The sequence below is a fragment of the Chelon labrosus genome (genome assembly GCF_963514085.1).
Source record: "Chelon labrosus genome assembly, chromosome: 10".
NCBI classification, from domain to species: Eukaryota; Metazoa; Chordata; class Actinopteri; order Mugiliformes; family Mugilidae; genus Chelon; species Chelon labrosus.
The window spans coordinates 17,143,994-17,171,961 of record NC_140360.1 but is presented as its reverse complement, the minus strand read 5'-3'; the positions used below and the strand labels follow the sequence as shown (position 1 = coordinate 17,171,961).

General features: G+C 44.1%; 2 protein-coding genes across 6 annotated transcripts; both read right to left on the bottom strand.

Moving 5' to 3' along the window:
- Window positions 1–1,668: 1,668 nt before the first annotated feature.
- baz2a (bromodomain adjacent to zinc finger domain, 2A) lies at window positions 1,669–18,509 on the bottom strand. Of its 5 annotated transcripts, none has more exons than XM_084553048.1 (30): window positions 18,141–18,509; window positions 16,917–17,040; window positions 15,869–16,768; window positions 13,332–15,353; window positions 12,920–13,192; window positions 12,453–12,830; window positions 12,296–12,356; window positions 11,370–11,478; window positions 11,127–11,228; window positions 10,780–10,999; window positions 10,608–10,669; window positions 10,460–10,525; window positions 9,964–10,356; window positions 9,623–9,877; window positions 9,319–9,533; window positions 9,155–9,229; window positions 8,898–9,072; window positions 8,749–8,811; window positions 8,518–8,662; window positions 7,818–8,425; window positions 7,360–7,723; window positions 6,849–7,004; window positions 6,592–6,752; window positions 6,283–6,351; window positions 5,907–6,190; window positions 5,659–5,794; window positions 5,417–5,563; window positions 5,066–5,301; window positions 4,806–4,949; window positions 1,669–3,589 (listed from the first exon to the last, which is right to left on the bottom strand). In XM_084553048.1, the coding sequence occupies exons 2-30, from the start codon at window positions 17,038–17,040 to the stop codon at window positions 3,430–3,432; spliced, it is 8,103 nt and encodes a 2,700-aa protein (XP_084409174.1). In that variant the 5' UTR covers window positions 18,141–18,509; the 3' UTR covers window positions 1,669–3,429. The 5 variants fall into 5 exon arrangements, with proteins under 5 accessions (XP_084409174.1, XP_084409177.1, XP_084409173.1 ...); XM_084553051.1 differs by having other exon boundaries at window positions 15,869–16,765; XM_084553047.1 differs by having other exon boundaries at window positions 18,338–18,509.
- A 1,212-nt stretch (window positions 18,510–19,721) lies between these two features.
- On the bottom strand, window positions 19,722–24,169 carry LOC311493889 (prostaglandin E synthase 3-like). The gene is made up of 8 exons (XM_084552697.1): window positions 23,742–24,169; window positions 22,518–22,631; window positions 22,310–22,379; window positions 22,105–22,203; window positions 21,886–21,975; window positions 20,992–21,048; window positions 20,815–20,842; window positions 19,722–20,733 (listed from the first exon to the last, which is right to left on the bottom strand). Coding segments are annotated over exons 1-8 (480 nt in total). The 5' UTR covers window positions 23,744–24,169; the 3' UTR covers window positions 19,722–20,713.
- Window positions 24,170–27,968: the final 3,799 nt, after the last annotated feature.

The window sequence follows — 27,968 nt, the reverse complement described above, 5'->3', positions numbered from 1 at the left end:
CGCTGGCGTGGGGAGTTTTCAGCCCCCGCCGCAACCCAGAGTGCTGACACTGACACAATTCCACACACACATATGCACTCACACAAAGTGCAAGCAAAGGGATTTGAGAGTGTGACAGAGGGCAAAGAAAAAGTAAGAGATGCACCAGGAGGCACAGCGCTTGTTTTTATTTATTGATTTCTGACAATACGCATATATTTCTTTAGATGCTTTGCAGGTTAACGTGAAGAAAATATGCGTGAGTGCGTGTTGAGTCTCTGCCACTGTGGAGCAGCTGGGAGTGATGGCAGGACGTTTCCAGGAGCATGTGCTCCAGACAGGACTCTCCAGGGCGCAGCAGAGCCCCGCCCAGACACTTCGGCAGACTTCCACCGTGGTTACGAGCTCCTCTACACTCTTAAGCGTGACGTATTGCTGCGCACTTGTTGAAAATATACACAGAAGCACAGTATGAGGGAGGCAGCCTAGAGACTGTTGTTATAAATTACAGCATCACTTCCTTTTCCACAATGTATATTATCTGAAGGTCTTAAGATTTAGGGAACAAATAGTCTGCCAGCACACTCACAAAGAACTAGTATTAAAGTTAATATCACTATAAATGGCACTGAAATAGTACAGAGAGATGTTTCAACCACATCACAAACATACCAAAAATTCCAGGACTTGATCCTTCAATTGTTGCATGTTGGCATGAGGTGGACTGTCTGGTACAAGCCAATAAAATAAATCCACATGCTGTGCAGATGACAACATATGAATCATTCAGTTTTCCCTGACCCCTTAAACATATATGGATGTTGAGCTTAACCCTTAAAGAGTTTGATCTGAACCGAACCATTTAAAGCCTCATCATGGTCAGACTGAGCAGTCTACACAGTCAGTCACAACATTAAAACCACCAACCACTGAAGTAAATGACATTGATGAGATCGTAACAATAAGATGTCCTTCGGGGAAACCTGTCTTGGCATGTTGCTTTAACATGTACCACAACCTGATCAGTGTTGGAGACCAAGCATAGCCACATTACAATGGCAAGGGTCAGGGGTCAGTATGGACACTTTGACTCGAGCCATAGTAGCTCATCATGGTAGGATCGCGCTAGGCTTCTCTCCACACACGCAACAATGACCCTTTAGCTGGTTCACCACTTTTCCTTCCTTGGACTTCTGAAGTCTACCCCTGACGTGTAGGCCCTTTATGCCCCATCTAGTGTTAATGTTTTTCCACTGCGCTATACAAATTATTAATGCACACTACAATATCTCACCATTTTCTCTCACACTGGGAAAACCGCAAACCCAGAACAGCAGGTGTTAATTTATCGCAGTAAAACTGCCAGTTTGTGTAATTCTGAATCGCCCGATTACATTCACTCACACCCTAGATTTATGTATATAATGTATATGTAATGATGGATGCCACGTTTCTACCTCTTTCCGTATCCATCTTGCAGGTTTGACGTCATCTGGAGCCTAAGCGGCAGCATTTGAAGGTGGAGCTGCGGTGTTGATGACTTTATGATCAGTCTATGATTCACACACAAACTGTTGGAAGACATGCGAGCGCTAGAAAGACACCCAACGTCTAGGATACAGAAGAGACCGAAATAACTCGGGTGTTAAGAGAATGAAGAAAACTGAAGATACAATAACAAATGCTCTCTACTAGATGTGATTTTTATTCAACTCACAGTACATTCTACAGATGCACACGTGTTACATCACCTTAATACAACAGAGTCTTGTAATACCTCCTCTTAAAAATGATGAATTGGTCCTAAAAATATAAAGGAACAAATTTAAAGTCACCAAAACTGTACATTATTAAAAATTCACTTAACACCACGTTTGGTTTTCATGTCTATTTTTTTTTTCTTTTCTGAAAAAACGTCTCGTCCCTTTAAGTGTAATAAGGAACCTCAGAGTTCATTTCCTATCAACGGATTTGAGTTCAGTGTAAGAAACAAGTTTAAATAAAACCCAGACTAGAGAGTCGTCCTGTCGCCTTCATAGCACACCAACCATGCCGTGCAACGTTGTACGTTGGCCCTTGTACAGCACAAATTTTTTTTTAAAAATCAATAAAAAGGAATGTAAGACAGAAAACCGGGCAGCAACGTGCCCAGTACTTCATTTGCAGAGCTCCTTTGCACTTCTAGTCCTTAAAATGAGAGGATCTTAGTCTACCGTAGCCACTTTTAGAGGTTTTCATCTGGTCAGACAAGCTACAGACAAAACAGAAGTGTGAGTGTAATTTTAAACACGGAACAAATTGCTAAACTGCAGGCTTGAAGCTGCAGACTTCATCAGACATGCAGTAACGTTCGACAGACCCATCAGTCACGATTACAGCGTAAGAGCAAACTTTCTGTGGGTGTCACTCTGAAGCAGACTCCTTTTTGGTTGTACGCAGTCTGCGACAGAGATCACATGAATATTTACTCTTAACAGGAAGGACAGTGAAGTATGAGAGTCTAAGACCGACTAACCAACGCTAAAAATCCTCCAGTTTCAGAAACCAGTGTCTTTCAGACAGCAGCAGAAGGTATGTGTGTGTGAAATTGTGTGCATGTTTGTGTGTGTCGGTGAAAGGTTCGTCAGTGTGTGTGTGAGACTTTAAGTGGAGGTTATACAACGTCTACGCGTGACAGTCAGTCAAGAACAGATTCCTTTTAGTTTAACTGGCCTTTTCATAAATCGTCTAGACATCTCTATAAGGTAATCTGTACACATTCACTACAAGCTATTGCTATTAAATAATCCCAGCTATTGTAATCTTTATATATATTTATATATAGAATATATAATAAAAATATATTGAGCAAAAAAATTACTTCTAGGCATAAGACCACGGTACATTACATTTCCAATGAACAGGTAAGAAATGGCCCAAGCTCTGTGAAGAGTTTTGATCCATTTTGTCGTTGAGCGGTGCCAAGCAGGTCCGGTACGCAGCGGGTTAGGCTGTGATAGTGTGATCGGCCCGTGACCTTCAGTACGAGCCTGAGAGCCATAATACACGAGGCCTGAGACCGTGTCATGAGCCCACAGCAGGGCTTGAGCAAAGGCCTCGCTACGACATGGGGCTTGTGAAAGGACGTGACAGGAGAAACAGATGAGGTGCTGAGGTGAAGATGACAAGAGACAAGAAAGGTGAAGAGAGACGTGTTCTCACTCTCTGAGACGGGGAATGGGTACGAGTTCAAGCCAGTTCAGCTGTGGGCCTATAGAAAAGATTAGGCCGGTAGAGGAAACGATAACAGACAAATAGCCAAAATCTATACATATATACCTATACATGAGAGAGTACATGAAGCTGGAAGAACCTCCAGAGAGTCTTAGCAGTAATGGAGAGTGTGTGACTGGGACGGTGAAAGCACCAACAGTCTACAGCCCCACCATCAGGGTGGTTCGTCGCAGGCTCCTATTTGTCCTTGTCTGAGTAGAACTCCGCCCAGCGGCTCTCAAAGAAACGCCTCATGGAGTGTCCGGCCATTCCCACCTCTGATGTGTCCTCGTTGAAGAGCTCGCAGTTGTTGAAGACAAGCTGAGCGTCCGCCGCAAACTCCTCACAGCTGCAGTACCTGAGGCAAAGACACAGAACGGAAAAGTTACCAGAAAGGGACAAATTATTAGCAAAGGTGCCTTGACAGATGAAATTAAAGCCATATAGGACATAATAAGACTTGTAAGTAGAGAACAATCAGCCAGTATTAGGGACAAAATCATAAGCAAACACAATGGAGAAGGAACATTTATTAAGCTTACAAAATCACAAGCAATTAGCATAGATCACACTTCAGCATAAATTTAGATTCAAGGGAGAATTTTCTGTTTTTCTTTTTGTGCCATTTTATTCTTTAAAGACTGTGGTGTAACCATGTCCTGGATTCTGCCCTATTTATTTGTCCTTCTGAGAAATAGTCTTCAGTAGAGGTTTCTTTGTTTTCTGTACTTCTAACGAGGTTCGTGATATTTCAAGTTGTGTATTTAATATTGTTGAATATCTGTGTTTTTGTACAGTCATTGTTGGTTCTACATTGTTTCATATTACCCACTTGAAACATTTCTTAACCCATTTAGGCCTAAATACTCTTCTGTAAACCCCCTCTCAAAACCTGAGGTTTTTCAAAATATGTCAACGCTTACTAAAACCTTAATTTCTCAGGCTCTGTAGCAGATAAAAACATGAGATAAAAAGCATTTGACAGCTTACTTCTTTGGCTTTCAACTTGACTGACTTGCTAGGGCATAATCTTCAAATGCATTTTAAAAAAAAAAAAATAAATCAATAAACACCAAACATTTTTAAAATTTTGAAAATCAGTAAAGATCTATTTTTTCAATTACTTCGTCAATATCACTTCCTTCACTTGAGTCAGCCGTGACGGATCGCTAGCACGGTGTTTAAAATTTTCGATCAAAACATACTCCACGTGTAGGCTTATTTTGACCAATCACAAAGCGTTTTATTAGTCACATGAGTTTAAAAAAAAATCCCTAAGCATCTCTGTCACTCACCCCAAGAATATTTGAGCCAATCACAGTGCATATAATTGGCCATGTGCCTCGAAAAAGACGACAACGCTCAAAATGACACAGACGCGTTTGCCGGCCTTAATGGTAACTACGCATAGATGCGTGATCCGGTCTTAAAGGTAAACACGCACAGATGCGTGATCCGGTCTGAATGGGTTAAAATCTATTTGGTAAGATGAGGGGATTCACCTTAATGGTGACACCATGAGTGTTGAGGATTTTCCTAAAGCAGAGTTTATAAATGAGACGTGAAGCTCTTACCCTCCCTGCAGCAGCCTCTCTCGCATGGTGAGGAAGTCCATGGGGTTTTTGACGATGCGCCGGTAGCCTGGCACCAAGCGGGGGTTGACTGGTTCAAGGAACGGCCAGGCATCTGCATGAGACTCCATCTCCATTAAAATGATCCTGGAAGGAAATAAAAATAAAATCTATTAACACAAATCCAGCACAGCATACAAAAGTCACCGTAACGACTTCATTCTGTGTATGAATAGATCAACAGTGATGAAGGCAGGACTCACTCGCAGAAGGTGAGGTCTGGTTGGTTGCGTGTTGTCATGCGGCGCCGCTTCGTGCCGCCTCCTTCTCCAGAGTAACGGGACGACGAGGAAGGTGCCGCGGGCTCCTTGTGCCGCGTCATCATGCCGCCACTGCGCCTCGTCGTCGCCGTCATCTCATCTTCAGAGCTGTCGTCTTCGTATCGCCTCTTTTTCATCCTGGTGCGCTTTTTGGATGAGTCCGGTGAATCGCATTCATCCTAAAGAAGAACACAGACCAAGCAATTTAGAATTAACACAATTCTGGATACTGCTCTTACGTTACGAGTTATTTTTGCTTCGTTTGAAATAAAGAATCACAGGACTGGTTCTGACCTTTCCAACGCAGGTTGGACAAAACCAGTCTCCCTCGGGCACCTGGGTGATTTTGGGCCTCAGACAGTACATGTGGCAGCCACGATCACAGCCGTCACACAGCAACAGGCACTCATCATTGTCTCCCTTCCTGCACACCTGGCAAGTCTATGAAAAGAGAGATCACAGAGAAGTTATCCTTAAAAATAATGACGCTGAAATCCAAGTTCACAATCTGACCAGACAGTTGTGAGACTTCTCACCACTTTAGTCACCGATCTTTCCCAAGCTATGGCCTTTTCCAGCTGCAGCAAACACAGACAGAGCTGGGGAGCACTGCGGCAGCGATCTAGAGCCTGCCGCCACGTTCGTAGTCGGGAGGTGATTTCACTTTCCAGACTGGAAGGAAAGATCACAAATTAGTAAAAACATTTAAAATGTATGTACACCATATATGAAAAACAAAATCATGTTTATCCCCAGCCCTGCAAACCCAGGTCGTCTTTCTCACCTGATGACATCCATGGGATGTTCTTCTCCGGGTGTAGGGGTGAGAGGAGCAAGGCGCATCACTTCAGCTGGGTTCCAGAGCGGCTCCTTCAGGTAGCGTCTCTCGATGTTTCGCTCGAGGTTGGCTAGCCGCAGCACGGCCAGGTCCAGCGGGTGCGTGGCGATGCGAGGCAGGCCAGACCACTCCTTCTTGGTCCGCACAATCCAGTCGTCACGCGGGTCTGCATCATGTTCGTAGTATTGGAGGTCATCGCGTGTGGAGTCTGGGTCTGGGATTGTGTAGGGCTAAGACGAGACAGAGGACGGAGCCAAGGCATGTGAGCGAGAGAACTTGGAAACGCAACAGGTTTGAAGTCATGTTTAATGTGGTGTTTTACCTGAAATTCTGCCATTGGCGTCTCAATGGCGTTTGTTTCAGTATCACTGACTGTGCTCTGTGGAGCAGCCTTGAAGAAACACAAGAAGCAAATAATATATATTTTACCACTTCTAAAACTCCACGTGCGGATTTCTTAAGGTTTGTCTTTTCTTTTTTTTTTTTTACATTGTTTAAATTCTGTATTTAAATTTTAAACTTTAAGAAGCAAAATAGAAAGTTTTTTGTATTTTAGAGTCCTTTTAAGGTTTAATTTTATGTGTAGTTCAGAATAATGACATGTCATGTTGAATTAACAGTGATTCTGCACCTTGAGATGGAGGTCAGAAGCAATCACCCGCTGTTCCAGGTCCTCCACCCACTGCAGGGCACTGATGTCCGTCTCCATTACTTTCTCCTGCACTTGCCAGGGCTGCTGCAGAGCCTCCAGCAACACATCCTTCTCCTCTACCTTCAACTCAAATATTGGGTCTGGTTGGAAAAAAGACAGAGGGAACCATTTGTAGAGGAGAACCGGTGAAACTCGACAGGCTGATGAGGCACAATGACGCAGTTAACAACACTCACCGTCGATAGGTTTGGTGCACATCTCGGCTAAGCTCTCCATTTGTTTGGCCAAATGCTTATGGAGAACCTTCTCCCTGATGCCCCTTGGATGGAGGGACTGTAAGGTGCTGTAGAGCTCCTCTGGATCCTTGATCCACCACCAGCCACGCACCATCGCTGGAGAACAAACACATTAATATAAACATCACACAGCACACTAAACACAGACATATCAATACAGAAAGCAAGTCTATGAAGAAATGCATTGTCTTGAGAATATTGGGACATTGGGAATCCAGCATTGAAGAGAACTAGTCTTAAGATACTCTTGAAGAAAAACTGATAAAATATACAGCATATCTTAAGCAGCGCAAGAAAAGAAGAAGAGTAAGAAGCTACTAAAATAAAGACAAACCAGCTGCCTTTGTTTTAGATATTTAGTGGCCCATTTAACCCTCACCATGTTGTTAAGGAATGCTCAATGCAGTCAAACAAATGTGAACATGTCTCAGACTGCACTCTCACAACTTACATGCTGGTATGGGCTTGGCCACCATTTGTGTGAAGTACTGTTGCTCAAGCTCCTGAAAAACAGAGTTTGGTGGGCGGCCGCGTCGTTTGGCTGCAGATCCGCGTGGCCCTCTGCGGGCAGGACTACTGCCTCTGCTGCCTCTCCTCCGCCTGCGACCTGGCTTGGCAGGTGTGGTGGGAGCGGCCGGAGCAGCCGGAGCGGCCGGAGCAGCCGGAGCAGGGGCAATCGGAGCTGGAAGAAGTTGAGGGTTTGCTGATGGAGAACCGGCAGGAACAGCATGAGGGCTGACAGGAGGAGCATCCTCCTGTGGGGCTGCTGGGGTTACAGGTTCAGCAGGAGCCAAACCAGGCAAGAGTGGGTCCGGCTGAGGAGTGGGAAGAGATTGTTTATTTTCACATGTCACAGACTGAATTATAGCATAATTAAATGTGTTTAACGTTATTATTCCACAGACACACCTGCATTAGCGGAGCAATGAGTGCACTGATCTGAGGGAGGAGTTTAGGGGGTGAGCGGGGTGAGGTGGGAATCTGGGGCTCAGTCAGAGAGCTCTCATCACACGGTTGTTTGGGCAGCAGGTTGAACCACTGTCCTTGTTTTTCTGCCATCTCCTTTACACTCTCCTCTGGTCGATTACCCTCTGGAGCTTCCCCTGCCGCTGTGCATGTGCCATTGGTCACTGCTTCCTGTGACTGGCTGAGCCAGCTCTGGAAGGCAGCTTGTGTGAGGTCTTGTGTGCCACAGTTTGGTGATCCCGGCCCTTCTTCACCCCCAGACCTGATGCTACTTCGACGACGGCGGCGGATCTTTGCAGTGCGGAGGTGAAGCTCAACTTCAGGTTTGATTTTGCGGGGACGTCCGCGTCCTCTCGGCCTGCTCATGAGGGATGCGGTGCCAGGGAGGGGGTCGTCCTCTGGAGACAAGGGCTGGGCCTGGACCGGTGTGGCAGAGGAAGGAGAGGAAGGCAGAGTAGGAGGGGGAGTGCTTGGTGTGGGAATCTCCTCAACTTTGGGCTCTTTTTTGAGGAAGGTAACAGGCACCTCTGCTACAAGGACATCTCCTGAAGCTGCAAGATAGATATGCAAAGGAAAGAGTTGATTGAGGCAGAAAAAAGGGTATGCAAATGATAAAAATAATAATAATAATATTTAGACTCACTGAGCAGCTCTTCTGGTCCCTCGACTAGAACTCCTCCGAGGTGAGGTAGGGCCAAGTATCTGCGCCTGTACCGGTCCTGACCGAGCAATACAGCTCGCATGGAATGAGAAGACTGTAGCAGCTTTTTACGGAAAAATGCTTGGCGCTGTGGAGGTTCAGAAGAAAAGAGCATATTTAATATAAAGTCATAAAATTGTTTAAAGCACTGTGCTGGTGTAGTGTCTATCCCACCTTGGTTAGCTTATCTATCTGCCTTTCAAGCTCTGGAATGCTGGCATTGGTAGGGCTTTCAGTCTGCAGCAACAAAGAATTAAATTATATTATAAAAAATAGCAATGATCTGGTTGTGACTCAAACTAAAAACTAGAGAAGACACTTACATCACTGAGTTTGGGTTCTTCTTTGCGTGCGCGACGGTTTCCTCTCTCCAGGACTAGACCACAATCCTCCAGGTTGAGGTTCTCTTCCTCGGCTACTCTGGCACTGCGCCTTCTCTCTTCAAAACACAGCTCTTCCTCCGAACGTCCTGTACGACGTGCTAGCACCGCCTTCAGTCTGGCGGGGGGAAAACAACCGAGCTCAGCATGTTATAGGTCTTTAATTAGTCTGTATTAAAAAACGAAAACCAAGATCTTACTTGCGCAATTTCCCCTCAATGATCCACTTGTTCTTCCTGTAGGTTGCCATGTTTTCCATTGTGTTGTCAATGTCACTGTAATAGAAAAAACACACACACATACATGAAATGACAGCAATGTGGCATAATTCAAGATTAGAAATAAATAACTTTCATTGTCTAACCTTGTCACAATGTTGCTGCTGTTGAGCTCTTCCACCAAGAAAGCCAGGATGGCCGCCTTAGTGTCTGGAGGCAGGGCGTGAAAAGTTTTGGTCCGCAGTGTGTTGCACACCTCCGTCTCATAACCATGAGATTCCAGAAAGATGCGAAGTACTTCTGACACTGTGCTGCGGGTCAGATCCAACTCAACCAGCTTGTCCCCTAGAATCTTTACCGACTGAAGATATGGATGGAAAGATGAAGATTAGCCAAAATACAGATAAAACAGATGCTTTAAGAGAGAGAATGCCCAAGTGCATCACAAACCTGATAATATGACGGCAGGCCTGGATCATGCAGTGCAGCCTCCACCAGCTTTATCAACAAGTCCTGAACCTCTCCTTGCCTGTCACCGAGCCCCAAGAGGCCTTCTTGCAGGGTAGAGAGACTGGGGATGTCCTTGGGAACGTTCAGACCGATCACCTTTCCATAACCATGTAGGAACTCCACCACAGCTAGGCAGTGAGCAAAGGCTGTACCGGAAAGAACCACACCAGGGATACGGGACAGCTCTGGCAGGGGCTGGTGGAGATGGAGTTAAAAAGTCATAATCAGAATGAGTGAACAGCTGCAATCACAGTTTTAACTGTGGTTAAGTTGACACTCACTTTATGGTCTGTGAGACACATGTCTTCTGTGGGCTTCTTCAGCTCTTCTGCGATCAACTGCTGCCTTTTCCGCTCCTCCAGGCGTCTCTGGGCCTGCGCTCTCCGCTCTGCTGCTCTCTTAGCCGCCGCGGCGGCCTGAGCAGCTGCCTCCGCCTCAGCTTGGGCTTTAGCCAGAGCCTTGGCTTTACTCCGAGCACCCAGCACCCTCTTACCCTGGGCTATCCTCTCCCCATCTGTCTGCTGTACTGGTGGAGGGACCTCGACCTTGACTGACCTCCTGCGACCAGGCTTCTTGGGCTCTGCTGCAGACTCAGAGGCTGGCTGAGTTGCCTGTGAGGCCGTCGGATCTGTTGGTTCAGACTTTACCTCGAGGTGTTTGGCCTCTTGCTCCAGCTAAAAATCCGAGAGGAAAGAAAGTTGAGGTGGAGGCGGCAAAAAGAGCAGTAGAGCTGGGGACACTGGTGATTGATAATTATTTTAAGAGTATTTTCTGTACCTTGGCTTTCTTCTTCTCCAGTTTCATCTTCTTAATCTTTGCATCCTCCCTTCTCTTCATTCTTGCCTTAAAAGGGGACAGCAACAGATTCAGAAAGAGGTGTAAACAGTGCAACAGATAAACATTACAACTAATATGGACTACATACCTTTTTCTTCATTTTCTTTTTGATTTTTGCTAGCTTCTCCTTTTCCTCTTCAGTGAGAGCTTCTATGAAAGAGGAAATACAAACAATAAGTTAAGCGCACATCCAAGGAAGACATACGGTCTTAAGAGTCACTCTGACATACACACAAATAATACAGTCAACATCAGCTCACCCTTGGCTTCGAGTCGCTTCAGCAGCTTGGCGTCAACTTTGCTGAGGAGGTCAATCATCTTGGTCTTGGGAGGTCTACCTGGGCGGCGCGCTGCTCCCTTCACACCACGAACCCTGCGAGGTTTCTCTTTGTCTGGGTTTGGAGGTCGACCACGCCGACCAGTGATGGCCATGATCATAGAGGGAACCTCCTCATTTGCCAAGAGGACCCACTTCACACCCTGCAAATTATTGTATGGATGTAATGTATGTAAGGCACAAAATGAGTTTACCTGTTGTAGCAGTGTTTACCCAAATCCTTCAATGCTAATGATTTAACTTAATTAATATTTTTAGGAATGTACTGACCTCTGACGTCTCTCTCTCTTCGTAGAAGTCTCCAACAGGCATACGTGGGCTGAAACTGAAGTGTTCTCTGGTGACCACACTGTCTGCGTGCCTCTTCAAGTACTGCATGACACAATTGGGCAGGATGAGCAAAAGAGAAAATTAGGTTTTAACACAATTGGTATAAGGTCATCTATGACAAGACAGTGGTTCCAACAGTGGGAAAGATCCTTTGGGGTCAGTTTCATAACCAGAGATATTCACCTTGACTATTTCTGGGAACTGCTTCATCCTCCTCCCACAAGGTGTGTAGTACCAGGTTTCACCCTTCATCCTGTTCTCCATCTTCTTCACACGAATCTCCCTCTTCCAGCTGCAGTTAAGAGAGTTAGGCGTTACATTTCTGTCATAACTTTGAGGATATTTTCTTATTGTTAACCAGTCCCATTAAAAGACAAATGATTTATTGTACTGGTTGTATGCCTGATCTGAGGGCGGATTTAGTCCATTATTTTGTGCCACAGAGATCCAAGGTTGTCGTAACTTCCTTGTAAAAAAAAATTAAAACACTATTGATCATTTAGAGATTATTGTCTTCAAAGGGCAGTCACCGTTAGGCAGTGGACTAGTTGCCATTTTGCTCATGTGTTGGGTCACCTATCGCTACCTGTTGACCTTAGCGGTCACTGAAAAATTTGTCACGAGTAGCGTCTGATCAACATTCAACAGTGAGCATAAATATATCCATATGTGATGGATTTCACTGCACTGTGATTTGTCCGAGTGTCTGAGCTGAACTCTTCAGACATACAGAAGATAGCTGCAGAGAGAGAAAGCTGGCAGGGGGCAGAAGATGTAAATGTTACTATATCGACTGATTGGGACCGACTGAACTGTGCCTGGTGATGCAGCAGATCTCAAGTGCTCAGAAATACGATGCAAGACAAAATATAGACGCAGTGGGATGCTCTGGAGACTGATGCTGTTACAGCATAGCACACATCTGGACGTCTTGATTTTCATTCGGTTTAAAATTGTTTTTTTAAATCTTCAACAGATTGTGATCTTTGTTAATACAATGAATTTGAAAGTAAACAGAAATTAAAATGTAGTATATAATGTGTTGTATAAAAAGATGTGATTGGAACCATCCTTCTGATTTTAAGCGTCAGTGAACCGTGACTCATTACCCGTGCATCAGAGGGATCTGGACCTGGTCCTCTGTCGCCACCCTCCGCCTGTTGGATTCGCCTGTCCAAGAAAATGCACACACAACTGGGCTTAGCATCAAACCACTAGCAATGTTATGATGTCTCCATGTCTGACAGAGCTATTGACCTTCATTACCTGCAGTGGAGCTGTCATCATCGTTTTCATCAGCATCTTCAGCGGTAGCTTCTGCACCTTGTTTCTTTGTTTTGGCCACATTTCCCTCTTGGTCTTGTTTCTTGGCCCTTTTCGCTTTCTTGGGTTTCTCAAGTGCTGCGCTCATAGCTGATGCGTTGGCCAGAACGGCTTCAATCGCAGCTGTTATTGGATCGACCTCCCCTGTAGGAAGACCGGCCTCCCCGGATACATCTGATGTTTCTTTGACATTGACCTTGAGAGATTTCTGCCTTTTTCTGCCCTTAGGTGCCTCCTCTTTAGTGCCTCCCTCTTTGTCTGTCTTAATCTTCTCCACTTTAGGGGTTCGAGCCCGAGGTTTGCGCTGGGTCCCTTCTGGAGCTTAGAATAAAATAAGAGAAAAATACGTTTCAGATCAAATCCAATAATCTCCTCAGGTAAGATTTTGTTGCAATCAGACCATTAAATACCTGTGGTTTTAATCCATATTGCCTTTTCTCGAGGTTTGCGTGGTTTCCCTGGGGTTTTCAGATGCCCTCTGGTAGCAGACACAGTCTGGTCAGTTACTGGTTGGAGTGGGTGTACAGCAGGGCTCTCTGCTGGGGTGCTGAAGGCGATGAAGTTCTCATCTCTCATCCTGAAACTCGGGGGTGTCATTACCTCCTCAGCAGTGGTCTTAATATTAATGTGTCCAGCTGAGTCTGGTGTGTCGTGTCCTCTCGTCTCCCACTCTGCTTCAGGTCCTGAGAGGGAACAACATTAAATTGTGTCAGGCGAAATCAGAAATTAAGACTGATGACTCAAGAAATAGATAAAAGTAATCTGAGGGAACTGCAAATAAATGCCGATTATCAAACTATACAGTACTCAACATCAACGTACCTTGACGACCTGAATAAGGCGACACACATGAGCGAGAGTTGGACACATCACTCGAGTCCACAGGAGGCTCTTCGAGCTGGGAGGTGTTGTTGAGAGAAGACTCTAGCGTGGATTCTCCAGTTATTTGGAAACTGTTCCTGGTCTCTTCTGCCTCAGAGGTTTCCCCTTCCCTGGTGGAGTCCAGTGTGTCATCTCTGGAGTCTTCCACAGAGCAGCTGGTATCTCTAGTGGTGTCAAACGTAGTAGAGGGCTCCTCCTCAGCCTGGGAAGTGCTGTCAAACTGAGAGATGTCGTTTCTCGGGTGAAAGCTGCTGTCAAAATGAGTGGAGTCACCTGCGTAGGAGCTATCGCCACCTAAGAGAGAGGTCTTTTCCAAGACGGAGCTGACATCGAATCTAGAGGGGGTGTCACACGTTGAGGCAATTTGTAAAGAGTTGTCAAAACTTTGTTCATCCGTCAGATTTTCTAATCTTGTGCTGTTAAGCTGTGGGGAGTTTCTAAGTGGAGTCCCTTCCTCCGGGGTGTCCTCTGCATCCCAGATGCTCTGCATGTGGTGCTTTTCAAAATCTGTTTGTTTATTCTTGGGCTTTTGATCAGGAGCAACCGGGGTCTGCATGGATTTGCCAGGGGCATCACTCGCTTCCACTTGTGATGTCCTTATCGGCGCTGTATCAAGCTGGTGTTCTTCTGATTTTCCATTTCTTTTATTAGCCAACATTTTTCTATCCTCATTGTGACCGTGGTGCTCTGACTTGGGAGACGACGGCTTAAGCCGCTCGGAATCAGGACTTTGGACCACACCAGAAGACATGCCCATTACAGGAGGCAAGGCGGAAGGGGTGGACACGGGTGCAGTCCTGGAGGCTTGAGTGGTTAAAAGAGGTAGGGTAGACAGAGGTCGGACTGTGGGACTTTCAGCTGCTAGGGAAGGTAAGTTCAAACTTCCTGGTGGTGATGGTGCAGCAGTGGAAAGACCCAATTCAACGGCTGGAGGAGTGTATTTCTGACAATGCGGTGTGGGCTCTGTTTCACAAAATCTACTGCCAACAGAAGGACTTTTAGACACAGATGCAGAAGTTGCTGATGATGATAAGCCAGGGCTGGGTGAGGTTGAGGTTGAAGGTGCAGACACTGAAATAAGAGATGGAGCCCCACCAGGTGATGAAGACTTTGCAGATAAAGTAGTAGACATTAAGTTTGGGGGTCCGGGGATTTCATGGACTTCAGATCCATCAGTGAAGCAGGACAGCGGCTTGGGCTCTTGAGCTGTCTGCATCTCAAGAGATTTGATGGATGAAGGGTAACAGGACATGGCAGGAGGGGAGACGGTTGTAGGAGGTCCAGGGGTTTGATGAACCAGAGATTTCGGTAAAGAGGAGACTGGAGGCACTGAAGAAACTGCTGCAGGTCTACCATCAGTCGAAGAAAGAGGTGCCGCCACCTTTGAGGGTGATGCAGGCACGAAGGAGGAAGAAGCACCTGCTGACAACTGTTTGGATCCTACAGGAGATACCTCAGTGGCAGCAGAAATGGGGGGCCTGAGGCCTTGTACCATCAGGGGAGGAGTGGAAAGTCTGGGTGAAGCAGAGGGAGATGAAGCAAAGGGTACGTTGGGAGGTGTTGAGATCTGTGGGTGGGTCGATTCTACATCTACTGATGAAAGTGGAGGAGGCCCATGTGCAGACGTGGGGGATCCGGAGAACGCAGGAGCTGCAGAGACCCGAAGTGGAGTCGAGGCCTTGGTCGGAGACACTGATGCTGCTGCAGTTAATGAAGACACAGAGAGCAGAGATGACACCGACTGAGGTGGGCCAACCACTGGGTCTCTGACAGGGGAAGCCATTCCTGGATGCTGAGCTGCTGGCTGTTCAGAATGCTGACGATAATCACTTGGGGGCCCCAGGTGAGCAGCAGACGGTTTGGATTGGTAACTGTCAGTCTTCGGTAGCCTGTGGGCAACAGGTGCCCTTTCACTGCCATTGTAGCTTGTGTCTACCTCCTTGACAGCTTCCCTTGAATGCCCTGAAAGAGAAGAGATCATTTTAGCGTAAGCGACACTCTGAGAGTGAAATCTGAAATTGTAGTTTTTTTCTGAAATGTTTTGTAAAAATGATTAGTGGAGATCGGTTCTCCTTAAAAACCATCCATGTGGCAATTACTTTCCATATAGTGTGGCACGTAGTCAAACAGCGCCATCTGCTGGTCAAATAAAAGTAGTATCTAAATGCATTTGAGCAATATGATTTTGTACAGATACAATAAACACAACAAGGGAGTGCCATGTTTTAATGAGATCATCAGCTGGGACATAGCCATAGAGAATGACGGCCGTATGACTATTCAAGCACTGGCGTTAAAGCAGGAAGTGGGAAGTAGGAGGAGAGTAGTTGGACTTATGAGGAAATCACACACAGATAAAGATCAGAAATGCAGCACCATCACAATGTAGAACTAAGCAATTCCAGGCACACAAATAAGTCAAACTGGAAAAACTGAGTTAAAAAAGTATGACAGAAATACAAGTGTAAGATAGTCACCTTGCACTGGAGAAGACATCCCCACACTGCTAGCATGGGGGCTGCGTTCCCTGTTGTGGCCCTTTGGAGATCCACTGTCCTGCATTGTTGGTGACAATATTGGTGCCGTAGACATCCCCACAGGAAGAGGGCTGCCAGTGCTCCCTCTGCCTAAGCTGTGGTGCTGCGGGCTGCCACGTGGAGGAGTAAAATTCTGTGCAGCTGGGGGCATGATCTGAGCCTGGCCTTGGGGCTGAGACTGTTGTGGTGGCGGCTGCGGCTGCGGCTGCTGCTGGGGAGATGGCAGGGACGGGTGCTGAGGCTGATGCTGGTAGTAGGGCATCCCATTAGGCATCATGCCATAATGCTGTGGTTGCTGGTGCTGCTGGTGGTGATGGTGTGGGTTACGGTGGGAGTGAAGGTTCTGCTGCGATGGTTGATGTGGCGGCTGTAAGGACTGCTGCTGGTGATGCTGTGATGGTGTAATCCCAGGATGTGTCTGACTCTGGTAGGTCCCATACATGCCGTGGGAATTATAACCTATCTGCTGTTGGCCAGGGTTACTCCTGTTCCAGTACTGACTCCCGGAAAGGGGCATGTTTGCTGGGCCTGCCACGGGGGGCTGGTGGGAGCTTTCGATCCCCCCGTTCAGTTGGTACTGTCCGTGACCCTGGAAGTGGTGCTGTGACTGAGGCTGCACCATCCCAGGCGTGGGCTGCTTCTGATGCATCCCGTGCCCCGGAGAGGCGCCCATGGCAGGACTGTACTGTGGGTGCCCTCCCCACAGGTAGTCATAGCCCATACTGCCCTGGTGGTGGTTGCTCATGTGCGGGTAAGGAGCTGATGGTGGGTGGGAACCAGGCCCACTGGACCCGAGTACAGTAGTGACGCCATTCACATTCATTTCGCCATTCATATCTGCTAAACACAAACAGGAACATTAGATAACATCAGTAAGTTAAAAAGGTTACACTTTGCATTAGTAAAACAGGGTTTGATGGTGAGAAAATGAGACCCGTCTAAATTTATTTAGTATTTTAAAGTGGTGTGTAATGATGAAAATACTCACTCTTCCCCTGCTGAGGAAAACTCATGGAGGACCCGTTAGTATAAAGAGAATCCCCTGAGGAGAGTTTCAGTCCTGAGTTTGCTGAGGAGTGGGTGCCATAGTTGAAATGATTATTTGAGTCCATCTAAAAACAGAAAGAACAATAAATAAATAAATAAATTCCACTCTGTAGTGTTCAGCTCCTGTACTGTGTATGGGAAGTGGTGAAACTGGGTTAAAATGCTAAGCGGGACACGCAGCACCGAATGAATCACAAAACGCATTCATTATTTCATTTTCATTTCTTTACATGCGGGTATGAGAAGACGGTCGACGCTACGTAATGCGTGCCGTTTCCTCCATGAAATGTCTATCCTCCTCCTCCTCGGTGCTTTTTGGCAGCTGCGGCTTGTGACAGCACCATTTCGCTCCAACATCAACCGTCAAAATGTCGCAGCCAGCGGCGGCAGCAGCAGATGCCAGGCCCCGGCGAGTGTAATGGACAGCCGGAATATTACGACAGGAGCTTCATCATTAGCGCTGATGAGGCGACGATAATACGAGCCTCTTCGTTTCACCGCGATCAATGTACGGCCCGGACAGTCACACACACACACACATATACACAAGCTGTACCAAGACCCGGCGGCCTCGGCCAACTAACAATGGAGGGATTAGGCAGAATATGTTGCACTCCCGAGGCCTGGGGAAGTGTTTACCACGCCGTTAGCTGTGTAACAGTTCCCCCTCCATCTCAGTACAAAAGTGGCCCCTCCAGGATACTTGATTTCCTAATTCAACAAGGCCACCTCAAATAGCATTAGCCTAGTCGGCGCTAGCTGCGCTCCCAGTCGAACAATTCACTTTAAAGCTAGTCAGCTGTGCTAACCACTGATAGCCACAACAATAAATACGAGTTCAACACAACAGAAGCGTATAAGGAGGTCTTGGTACTTAGTAAACATTTGAGAAAAAACAATTCTCGCTTCAGTCCCAAGGTTATTTAGCTAAATCACCACAATAGAAACTAGCTAACAGATGCTAGCTACAATGCTAACCGATAGCATCCTTTGCGTTTATCTGGAGTAAGTACGGTACTTATGCTGCGATGTTAGCTTCTAGCCAGGTAGCAGGTACCGCAACCACGCTGGTATGGATCCGTGATGGCCATCAGGTATAAAGGGAAGCACAGTGAGTGGAAATAAATGTAAACCGGTCTGTTTCTAATGACTAACATCAACTCACCCATCAGACGCGCTTGTTAACAGATGGAGGCGTGCTCTCTTTTGTTCACGGGCTAACGTTAGCTAGCAGCCAGATGAAGTTACATTGTTTACGCTGCACGCACAGACAATTTTTTTTTTTTTTTTTGCACAGCATCATCCTCCCACATTACCACCATCAAAAGTTTCGCTGATATTTCAATTAAAAGCGACTCAAACCTTTCAGTCCTCGGACTGCGAAGGCGCAGATGCCCCTAAACCTTCGTCTTAACGGGTGAAGATGGCACGGCGATAAATAATAAACAACTATTCCCTAAGCTTTGGGTTTTAAATTAGCAAACATGGCTGGTGGGGTCCAGTGCAGCCATGATCACAGAACAGAGCGAACAGTAGCAGTGTAAATATCCCAACAATAAGCACACACACACATCCGGTACAATTACTTCAAGAAAGAAAGAAACAAAAATAACATAAAGTGAAAAATTATAATAATAATGTTATAGTAATATTTCTTCACAGCGATAAACACAAACTATTCTTTATTTAATAATACTTAATAACATGTTCTATACAAATAATAATTACCTTTAAAGAGCACTTAAACTATTAAGTAAAGTTGGTTTCTATAATTGCAATTACATTATTATTACTAATACGTAATAATAAGTGTTTTTTTTTTTTTTTGTCAGATTATTATTATTAACGTACGCAACGACTACGTAATCTACGCTTTTAATTTAATATGCTTTCTGGTGACAACAGGAAACTAGTGTTGCATATTAGCGTCGCCTTCTCGTAAATGAGTCAGTGAGGAAATCAGGCCCGAAGAGGAAGTATGCAAATACACTGGGCCGAGGAGCCCGAAGGCGTCTGGGTCCTAGCGCAGACACATCCATGCGTGAACGCTGGCACAAATTGTCCTCAAGCACCAATACTCCATTTTAAGGAAGATTGCCTCAATTAAACGCGTGCCTCAAGATCATTTGATCCGTAAATATACCATGTTAGCTGCTCCTGGTGTTCTTTAAAGGTCTCTTTAAGACGTGAAATATAACAAGGTTGAGACTTAACTGTCACAATAGCAGAGCTGCAGGCTGCTGTAGCTTTCTTTCCAGTAGTTTAAATATGTTAATACACCCGGTGGCCATTTTAGTTCACCTGTATAATGTAATGCAAAGTAGTGCAGTTTATCTGTAACTGTCACGAGTCTGTTACCAAGATGCCTAATACTATTTTTGACATTTCCATAATTAGCAGCAGCTTACGTGTTTCTGTTGTTTAAAATAAATATATCACCTCACTAAGTTAAAACCCAGCACAGCACCTCCTTGAACCAGAAATGTCATTGTCAACAGAAACTTAACATGATAAATTCACCAGCTATTGTAGTGATATGCGTTATACTTAAATAACTACATAGCTTTACTGTTACACTAACCAGGAGTTATTCTACATCCGTAACGAGATTACAAACACCCGTGTTCTGTCCAACTCTTTCCAGTGGTCCGTGGTGAGTTACAACTCACCCACTCTGACCCTCCATCTAGAGAAGAATTAACATTTTATGTAATTTAAAAAAAAACAAAAAAAAAAAACATTTCAAATGATTCTTAAACAGTTTATTAGAAAGATGTAGACAATAAAAAAAGAATTTCCACTGTAGTTGAATATTACTTGTCTCCCCTTACATTTTATTGACAGTGCAAATATAATTTGGTCATTACACGTCGCCGTATCGTCCCGACGCTCCCTCGCCAACGAGGGAGGCTCTAGATCAACAAACGGAAAGAACCTGGAGGAGAGTAACAAACCACACGATGCTGAGGCCCAAACTGAACTTCAAGCCTCTTAATCGGCTGCAAAACATGTCACCTTGCTTCTGCAGTCTAACATGAGTGTGCATGTTAGGTGGGTGTGAGGAGAGAAATAAGTGGAATTCATGTCAGATTAACAAAGTACATCAGTTGATCGCTGGGAAGATGCAAATATTTCAGCAATGAGTGTTCCAAATTTTACAAACATTAAACGAGAAGTAAAGGGAAACATGTAAGCTGGAAGGTTAAGCTACGGAAACAAAGACTGGCTTCCTGGATATCTAATTCACAGCACATGGAAGGCTTTAGAGGAACCCAATCAGTAAATGCATCTAATCACTTTCTTAATTCATGAGATAAACTACACTGTTCGACTAACTTAAAACCACAACATTGGGAATGAGTGGGCCTAATTATTTTGAAACCACAATCCGTTTGAAAAGAAATTGTCTCTTACCACGTATTGCTCAGTTGAGGACAACTATACAGTTTTTCCAACAAATAAGATGTGCTTAGTTGTAATATTTAACAGTAAAACAAGATACCCAAAAGGTGCAGTACAGCAAATGGAAGTGGAGATAGCTGCTCTGTACAATACCATGCATATCAACCTTCAGTGGACTGATTGGTCAAGAGTTTGGAGCTGAGGCTATGGATTTAAATATGGCTACTGACTCGTATGTACAGTTGTTTATCACTGCCTTCAGTTTCAAGATATACATTTGTTAAGATTCCTCTTGCCCTCTGTTCTTCCATTTTCTTTCCAGAGTCTTACAGTCTTCTACTCCAAATCTGGCATTTCTGAAAGAAAAACATAAATAACATGAAACACTCTATCTGCGGCTGCAGCTGCAGTTTGTACACATTCTCATAAATACTTACTCTCATCATCACTATCTGCAGATTCATCCTAAAAAAGGAAAGCCATAAAAAAAGAAAACCGTTATCTGTGTTCAAGGCAACAACGTTACACCCTTAACCTGTACCGACAGATTAAAATTAGCTTTCAGTGATGAATACAAGTTTAATTCATCGAAATGAAGTGAAACTAATTCTTACATCGTCTGCACCATCTAGATCGGGTAGGTCCTCTTCACCTCCCATGTTGTTCATCATCTGTAAGATTTAAAAAAAAAAAAAAAAAACAACAACTCAGTGTTATTTAATTTAAAAGGATATCAATGCTGCTAATTCAAGAGACGTGGGGCAGTTCCCACTATCTGTCAATGTGACAACTGAAGTTGAATTTCTCTACAAGATTAAACGTCTTGGTATTAACATCGTCGTAAGTGGAAATTTTCAATGAGGTTTGAGTTCACATACTTGCTTTTCTGCGTTTTCAGGAATGGCAGAGGTAATAAATTAAGATACTGTAATTCATAAGTAAAGTCTTCTTGGAAATTTCCCAATATTTCTGGGGAAAATGTTGATATTAGCAGCAGCCTCATCCTTAGATTACGTCTTCTTTTCTACATTAAATTGCACGATTACTTGCTTACTTAACATCCAACAGTTGCCTAGCAGTGATGTACTCAAGAATTAAGGTTGACGTTACCACTTGAAAACGATACGCATTTTGTGTACACAACTTCCAACATCGTTACCACAAGCTCAAGTCAGAAACTTGTCAGTCCCTGCAGTTAAACCCATTTCTTTTATACAGTCTTGAGGTAACCCACCCTGCCAGCAATGTTTTTTTCCTTTGACAACAGTGGAGACAAAACAGAGGGGAAACAAAGTTTCAGGTCGAACATGAACCTGGGACACGGCCCAACTTCTCTGCAACAAAGCAGCCCCACCTCTGTTTTTTAATTTTTTTATTTAAGCGAGTCAGTTTGAGACTTTGATTGTATTAAATCTTCGTATCACCTTCAAAAGTTCTTAGGTTTGTTTTAAAGTAGTAATGTCAAAGTATTCATGAATTAATTAATCAACACTAATCAAAGCGCTTACATCTGAGAATTGATCGAAGTTGCCCATCTCCTCGTCTGAGTCATCCTCCCAGTCTTTCCAGTTGTTGAAGTCGACACTGAGCCAACTCAGCTTTTAAAACAAAGATGAGCATTTTTAATAAAAGGAACTTGATTCATCATAGTATAAACATTTCAACGTTAGGATGGACATCGTCCTTTAAATGTAATAAATGTGTTTGTGTGTATATACACGACTCACCTTAGCCTTCTCTTTCGTTAGCCTCGGCCACGCCTTCCCCGGCTGTGCTTTTCGTAGATAGCACAACACTGAGCGATCTGTTCGTTTGTGTTTGGATTCCTGCGTCAAAGTGGAAAGAAAACACAGAAATATATGGTCACACCTGGTCTGTATTTTGTAAAATGCAATCAGAACCTTTGTTTCCAATACTGTCAGTACAACTTACATTCTCGTCGATAGCTTCAAAAAGATCTATTTCGTTCTCATGCTTGACACTGTCAGTTCCTCCAAGACAGCTGTGGAGGAAAACATTGCTTTTAATTCACACATCAAAAATATATAGCCAGACAGGAGCCAACAACATGTGTGACAAGGTATTAAGAGTTAAATACAGCATGATGTGTTTATTATGAGTCAACACGAAGAATGCCTACCTGAAACCAAACTTTGTTTTGTCAAAACTGACTTTAACATCTTTGCTGTCTGCTACATAGAACTCTATAAAAACAGAGTCCCTCCTGTCGTACCACTTGGCAGTTGCTGGATGCCTGCGAAGAAACAGAGAATGGGAAGTTATAACTCAGCACTCGATACCATAAAACAGATCACACTGTTGTAAAAAAAAAAACAAAAAAAAACATAGAGATCATGTACGTTTATATAAAAACAACACATAATACAAAGTTCCAGTGCTGGTGACAGTTGGTCAGCTTGCAGGTGCAACAGCTTGCCATCAAAAAAGCCTTTGTATCAGGTTCCTACTCAGCATCAAGTTACACAGTGTGCTCCAGTATCAAGAGTATTAAAAGTGAAACATCTGTGCGCACTAAAGCGTGGCAAGCCTAGTTCATGTGATATTTTAGAAGGGCCTAGCTCGAAATTTCCTACAAGTAATAAATATAATTCACTAAAGGCCTGTAATGGAGTAATGCTATAAAACAGGGATGATGACTTGGTGTGGTCCACTAGAATGGCAAGATCTGACTAAATAAGGGATGAACATGGAGGTGACTGTTCACTCATTATTACAAACTAGGTTTAGAGCACATATACATTTAGGTTAATTGATGAAGTAAAATAAAAATATAAATCATGCAAGCTACCAGCATGTTTATTGTCACTTGGCTCTGAAGCTTTCATTAGCCAAATCCTCTTACAAATCATCACTGCATTGTATGGAAGCTACCGCTAAGTTTAACTCGTGTTAGACGTTGCTCTCCCCACCTTTATGACTCCAGCTAACGACTAATAGTTTTTACTTACTAACACGCACAGATTTTTTATTTACAATACTGCGATCCTTCTCCACAGATCCGATGCTAATCTAATGCTAACAGTTCAATGAACACTGCTAGCCAGGCTAACAACGCTACAAGCCATGCGGTGCACCTGACCCATGCTATAGCTAGCAGTAGCACACTATTTTTTAGATACTGCGGGGCAACCGGGCCCGCTATAATCACGGTGACGGTGCAGTGTGGTCTTTTCCCGGCGTGTAAGGGATCGAGTTAGCGCTATTCGCAGTTCAACGAGGCAAGGCCAACCTCCCGCCTTGGCTAAAAGCATGTTGTCAACGCTAGCTAGCTAGCTAGCTAAAGCAGGCTGCGCTACCGCACTTTCCCTCCGCTGTGTCCTCGCGTTAACTCCCCACAACTTACATGTCTCGGCGTGAAGTGAGCTTCTATATCGCAGGTTAAACAGTCTTGTAAAAAGAATACTAATGGCTGCGAAAAAACAGAAGGAAGGCTGCCCACACACTCGCGCACACACACACACAGCCAATGCAAACGCCTGTAGCCTGTGCGGACTCTACTCCAGATTTGCTTGCGTATCCCGGTGTGAGAATGGCAGAACTGACGCAACCAGACGTTTCTAGAGCTTTCAGCCACAGCTGCCGGTGATGTGAGGGAGGCAGCGTATGGTCCCGGACTCCAGCAGATGTAATAAGATTAGCTACGGTCTCCGTGCCACCCAGCATGAAAACCTAATCTAGTCCAATACTAACAGTTTATAGAGCATGCTGCTGGACCAGGATACATCTACATGGCACTAATGGATGAAAAAAAAAATCCATGGATGATGATGATGTGTGTATATATTAAAGGCAACTGGTCTTATTTGACTCTTCTTGAAGACATTTCACCACTTATCCAAAGTGACTTCTTCTGCATACAGGAATGGGATCAACCTATTGTCCCTCGATTACTGACACTAATAAGGTCAGAAAGTCTCTAGATAACCTGACATGTTCAAAAGAGAGAAATTCTAAAAACAAAAAACAAAAAAACACTAATCTAAACACCACTAATAAGTCAGGACAACCAAACCAATCAAATGTATTGGGGCCCTGTGAGATAAAAAAAAAAAAAAAAACATGACAAAGAAGCCCCCAAACGACTATCTTTTGGTATATTTTCCACCATAAATCCCCCTAAACATATGAGGGCCCTGTAGCGCATCTCCACATCTACTTATCGCTAGTTTGCACTTCACCTGGCCCCCCAGAACCTATAATTAATCAGTCATTGCACATGATTAATCTATGATTAATCTATCTATCTAATTAGATAGATAGATATATAGATAGATAGATAACTTTATTGATCCCTTTGGGAGGTTCCCACAGGGAAATTGACATCTCCATCGCACACAGCACTGTCAGACGTGCAAGAACTGAATACAAATGAATGAATAACCCCCCAAAACCCAACACCCAAAAAAAGATAAATAAATACTGACTTGGGTGAGTGGTTAAATGTCTTCAACAGAACTCAACAAGTCCAGTTGCCTTTGTTTTAGCTTTGCAAGTTGGGTTACACTATTCCAGTTTATCCAGCATTTTCACACTTTTTACTCGTATACTCTCAGGGAAAATGTCTATTGTCCATAAGCGTAAATTTCCAAACAATTCCAGTCCATTCAGTGGTTGTTAGAAACCATTTGCTTTTTACTCTCTGCTAGTTGTGTGTGTGTATATATACACTGCCTGGCCAAAAAAAAAAAAAGTCGCCACCTGGATTAAACTAAGCAAATAGGTACGAGCCTGCTATAGGATAATTACTGCATGGGTGATTATCTTTCAGCTGGCAACAAGTTATTTAACCCCAACTGATGCAATGAGTAGCTTCTCATTTCTTAAACAACCATGTGTAAAGACACATCCTGTGGTCATGGAAAAGATGTTAGTCTGTTTGAGAAGGGTCAAGTCATTGGCATGCATCAAGCAGAGAAAACATCTAAGGAGATTGTAGAAGCTACTAAAATTGGGTTAAGAACTGTCCAACGCATTATTAAAAACTGGAAGGATAGTGGGGAACCATCGCATCAGGGTAAGAAGAGAGGCAGATGAAGTGATGCACCCATCATGCCTAGTGTCTACTGTACAAGCCTGTGGAGGCAGTGCTATGATCTGGGGTTGCTGCAGTTGCTCAGGTCTAGGTTCAGCAACATTATGTGACCAAAGACTGAGGTCAGCTGACTACCTGAATATACTGAATGACCAGGTTATTTCATCAATGGAGTTTTTTTCTTCCCTGGTGGTACAGGCATACACTCCTGATCAAAATTTTAAGACCAGCTGAAAAATTGCAAGAATTTACATTTTGCACTGTTGGATCTTAAGAAGGTTCTAAATAGTGCTTCAAAATGCAAAAAGAAGAAATGGGAGTGAGACAAGAAAAAAATTTGAGTAAGCAATTTATTGCAAACAACCATTAAACTGAAATAGGCTGTTCATCAGTTGATCAAAAGTTTAAGACCGCAGCCTTTAAAAGCCCAAATCTTCGCAAAAATGTGGATTCAGTGTCATTTTCTGTCAGGTACGCACACTGTCATGATCTCCTGATGGCAAAGGCAAAAAAGCTTTCTCTCTTTGAACGCGGTCGGATTGTTGAGCTGCATCAGCAAGGCCTCTCGCAGCGTGCCATTGCTGCTGAGGTTGGACGCAGTAAGACAGTCATTTTAAACTTCTTAAAAGATCCTGAGGGTTATGGAAAAAAAAGTCAAGTGGTAGACCCAAAAAAATTTCACCGGCCCTGAGCCGGAGGATCCAGCTGGCTGTCCGTCAAGGAACGGGACGATCCTTGGCCCAGATTAAGCTTGTCACTGGTGCCAACTGCAGTCCCATAACCATTAGACGGCATCTGCGAGAGAAGGGTTTTAAGAACAAAAAACGTCTTCAAAGACCTCGTCTCCTTCAGCGGCACAAAATTGCCCATTTGGAGTTTGCACGAGAGCACCAAACATGGGACATTGAAAGGTGGGAGAAAGTTTTATTCTCTGATGAGAAAAACTTAACCTTGACGGTCCTGATGGCTTCCAACGTTACTGGCATGACAAGGAGATCCCACCTGAGATGTTTTCTACACGGCACAGTGGAGGGGGTGCCATCATGATCTGGGGTCTTTGTCCTTCAATGGAACAATGGAGCTTCAGGTTGTGCAGAGGCGTCAAACGGCAGCTGGCTATGTGGAGATGTTGCAGGGGGCATCCCTCATGACTGAAGGCCATCGTCTGTGTGGTAATGACTGGGTTTTTCAACAGGACAACGCTGCAGTTCACAATGCCCGCCTGACAAAGGACTTCTTCCAGAGAAATAACATCACTCTTTTGAACCATCCTGCATGTTCCCCTGATCTAAATCCAATTGAGAACACTTGGGGTTGGATGGCAAGGGAAGGTAACAAAAATGGACACCAGTCCCAGACAGTGGATGCCCTCCGTGAAGCCATCTTCACCACATGGAGCAACATTCCCACGAGCCTCCTGGAAACACTAGCACCAAGCATGATGCCGACACAAATTTATGAGGTGATTAACACGAATGGTGCAGCTACTCATTACTGAGTCCTTTTTTGAAAATTTTATTTCTGTTTTAGGGGATGTTTGGGTTTTTTTGAGATGTGGTCTTAAACTTTTGATCAGCTGATGAACAGCCTATTTCAGTTTAATGGTTGTTTGCAATAAATTGCTTACTCAAATTTTTTTCTTGTCTCACTCCCATTTCTTCTTTTTGCATTTTGAAGTACTACTTACTTAGAACCTTCTTAAGATCCAACAGTGCAAAATGTAAATTCTTGCAATTTTTCAACTGGTCTTAAAATTTTGATCAGGAGTGTATTCCAAGATGACAATGCCAGGATTCATGGGGCTCAAATTGTGAAAGAGTGGTTCAGGGAGCATGAGACATAATTTTCACACATGGATCGGCCACCACAGAGTCCAGACCTTAACCCCATTGAGAATCTTTGGGATGTGCTGGAGAAGGCTTTGTGCAGTGGTCAGACTCTCCCATCACCAAAACAAGATCTTGGTGAAAAATGAATGCAACACTGGATGGAAATAAATCTGGTGACATTGCGGAAGCTTATTGAAACAATGCCAAAGAGAATGTGTGCTGTAATCAAAGCTAAAGGTGGTCCAACGAAATATTAGAGTGTGACCTTTTTCTTCTGTGGCCATTTTTTTTTTTTAGCCCGGCAGTGTATATACATATGGTATGTATAGCATCTATCCTGCTTTATGAGCCCAGTTGGCACATTATCCAAATAAATAAAAATCAAATATGTCTGAATACTTACCGTCTGCTTCCACATCTAGACAAAATCCCCCAAAATGTTGAAATGACCAGTAGATATTACAACACGGACTATATTAAGATTCATTCCTTGCACCTTTATTTATTTATTTTTTTTATTTTGGAGAAATAAAACTTCAACAACCATTTAAGTGCTAAATGCATCTCGTTAGTAGGCTCTCTACTGTTGAGACAGCTGCACTTTGTTGAGTTTGTTTCAATTCCTCATTAACTTATTTTTAACATCTTTGTTGAAAAATACTATGTCTCTTGTTGGATATCCCTCGTCTCCTCCAGTCAAGCCATTTGT

Excerpts from the sequence above, each read along its gene's own strand:
- baz2a (XM_084553048.1), bottom strand. The coding sequence starts at position 17,040 with ATGGACTCAAATAATCATTTCAACTATGGCACCCACTCCTCAGCAAAC. Across the intron at positions 16,769-16,916 it reads TTTTCCTCAGCAGGGGAAGA|CAGATATGAATGGCGAAATG; the intron begins GTGAGTATTTTC and ends GTTTGTGTTTAG. Across the intron at positions 7,005-7,359 it reads GGCCAAGCCCATACCAGCAT|CGATGGTGCGTGGCTGGTGG; the intron begins GTAAGTTGTGAG and ends TTTGTTCTCCAG.
- LOC311493889 (XM_084552697.1), bottom strand. Across the intron at positions 22,204-22,309 it reads TTGAAGCTATCGACGAGAAT|GAATCCAAACACAAACGAAC; the intron begins GTAAGTTGTACT and ends ACTTTGACGCAG. Across the intron at positions 20,843-20,991 it reads ATCTAGATGGTGCAGACGAT|GATGAATCTGCAGATAGTGA; the intron begins GTAAGAATTAGT and ends TTCCTTTTTTAG.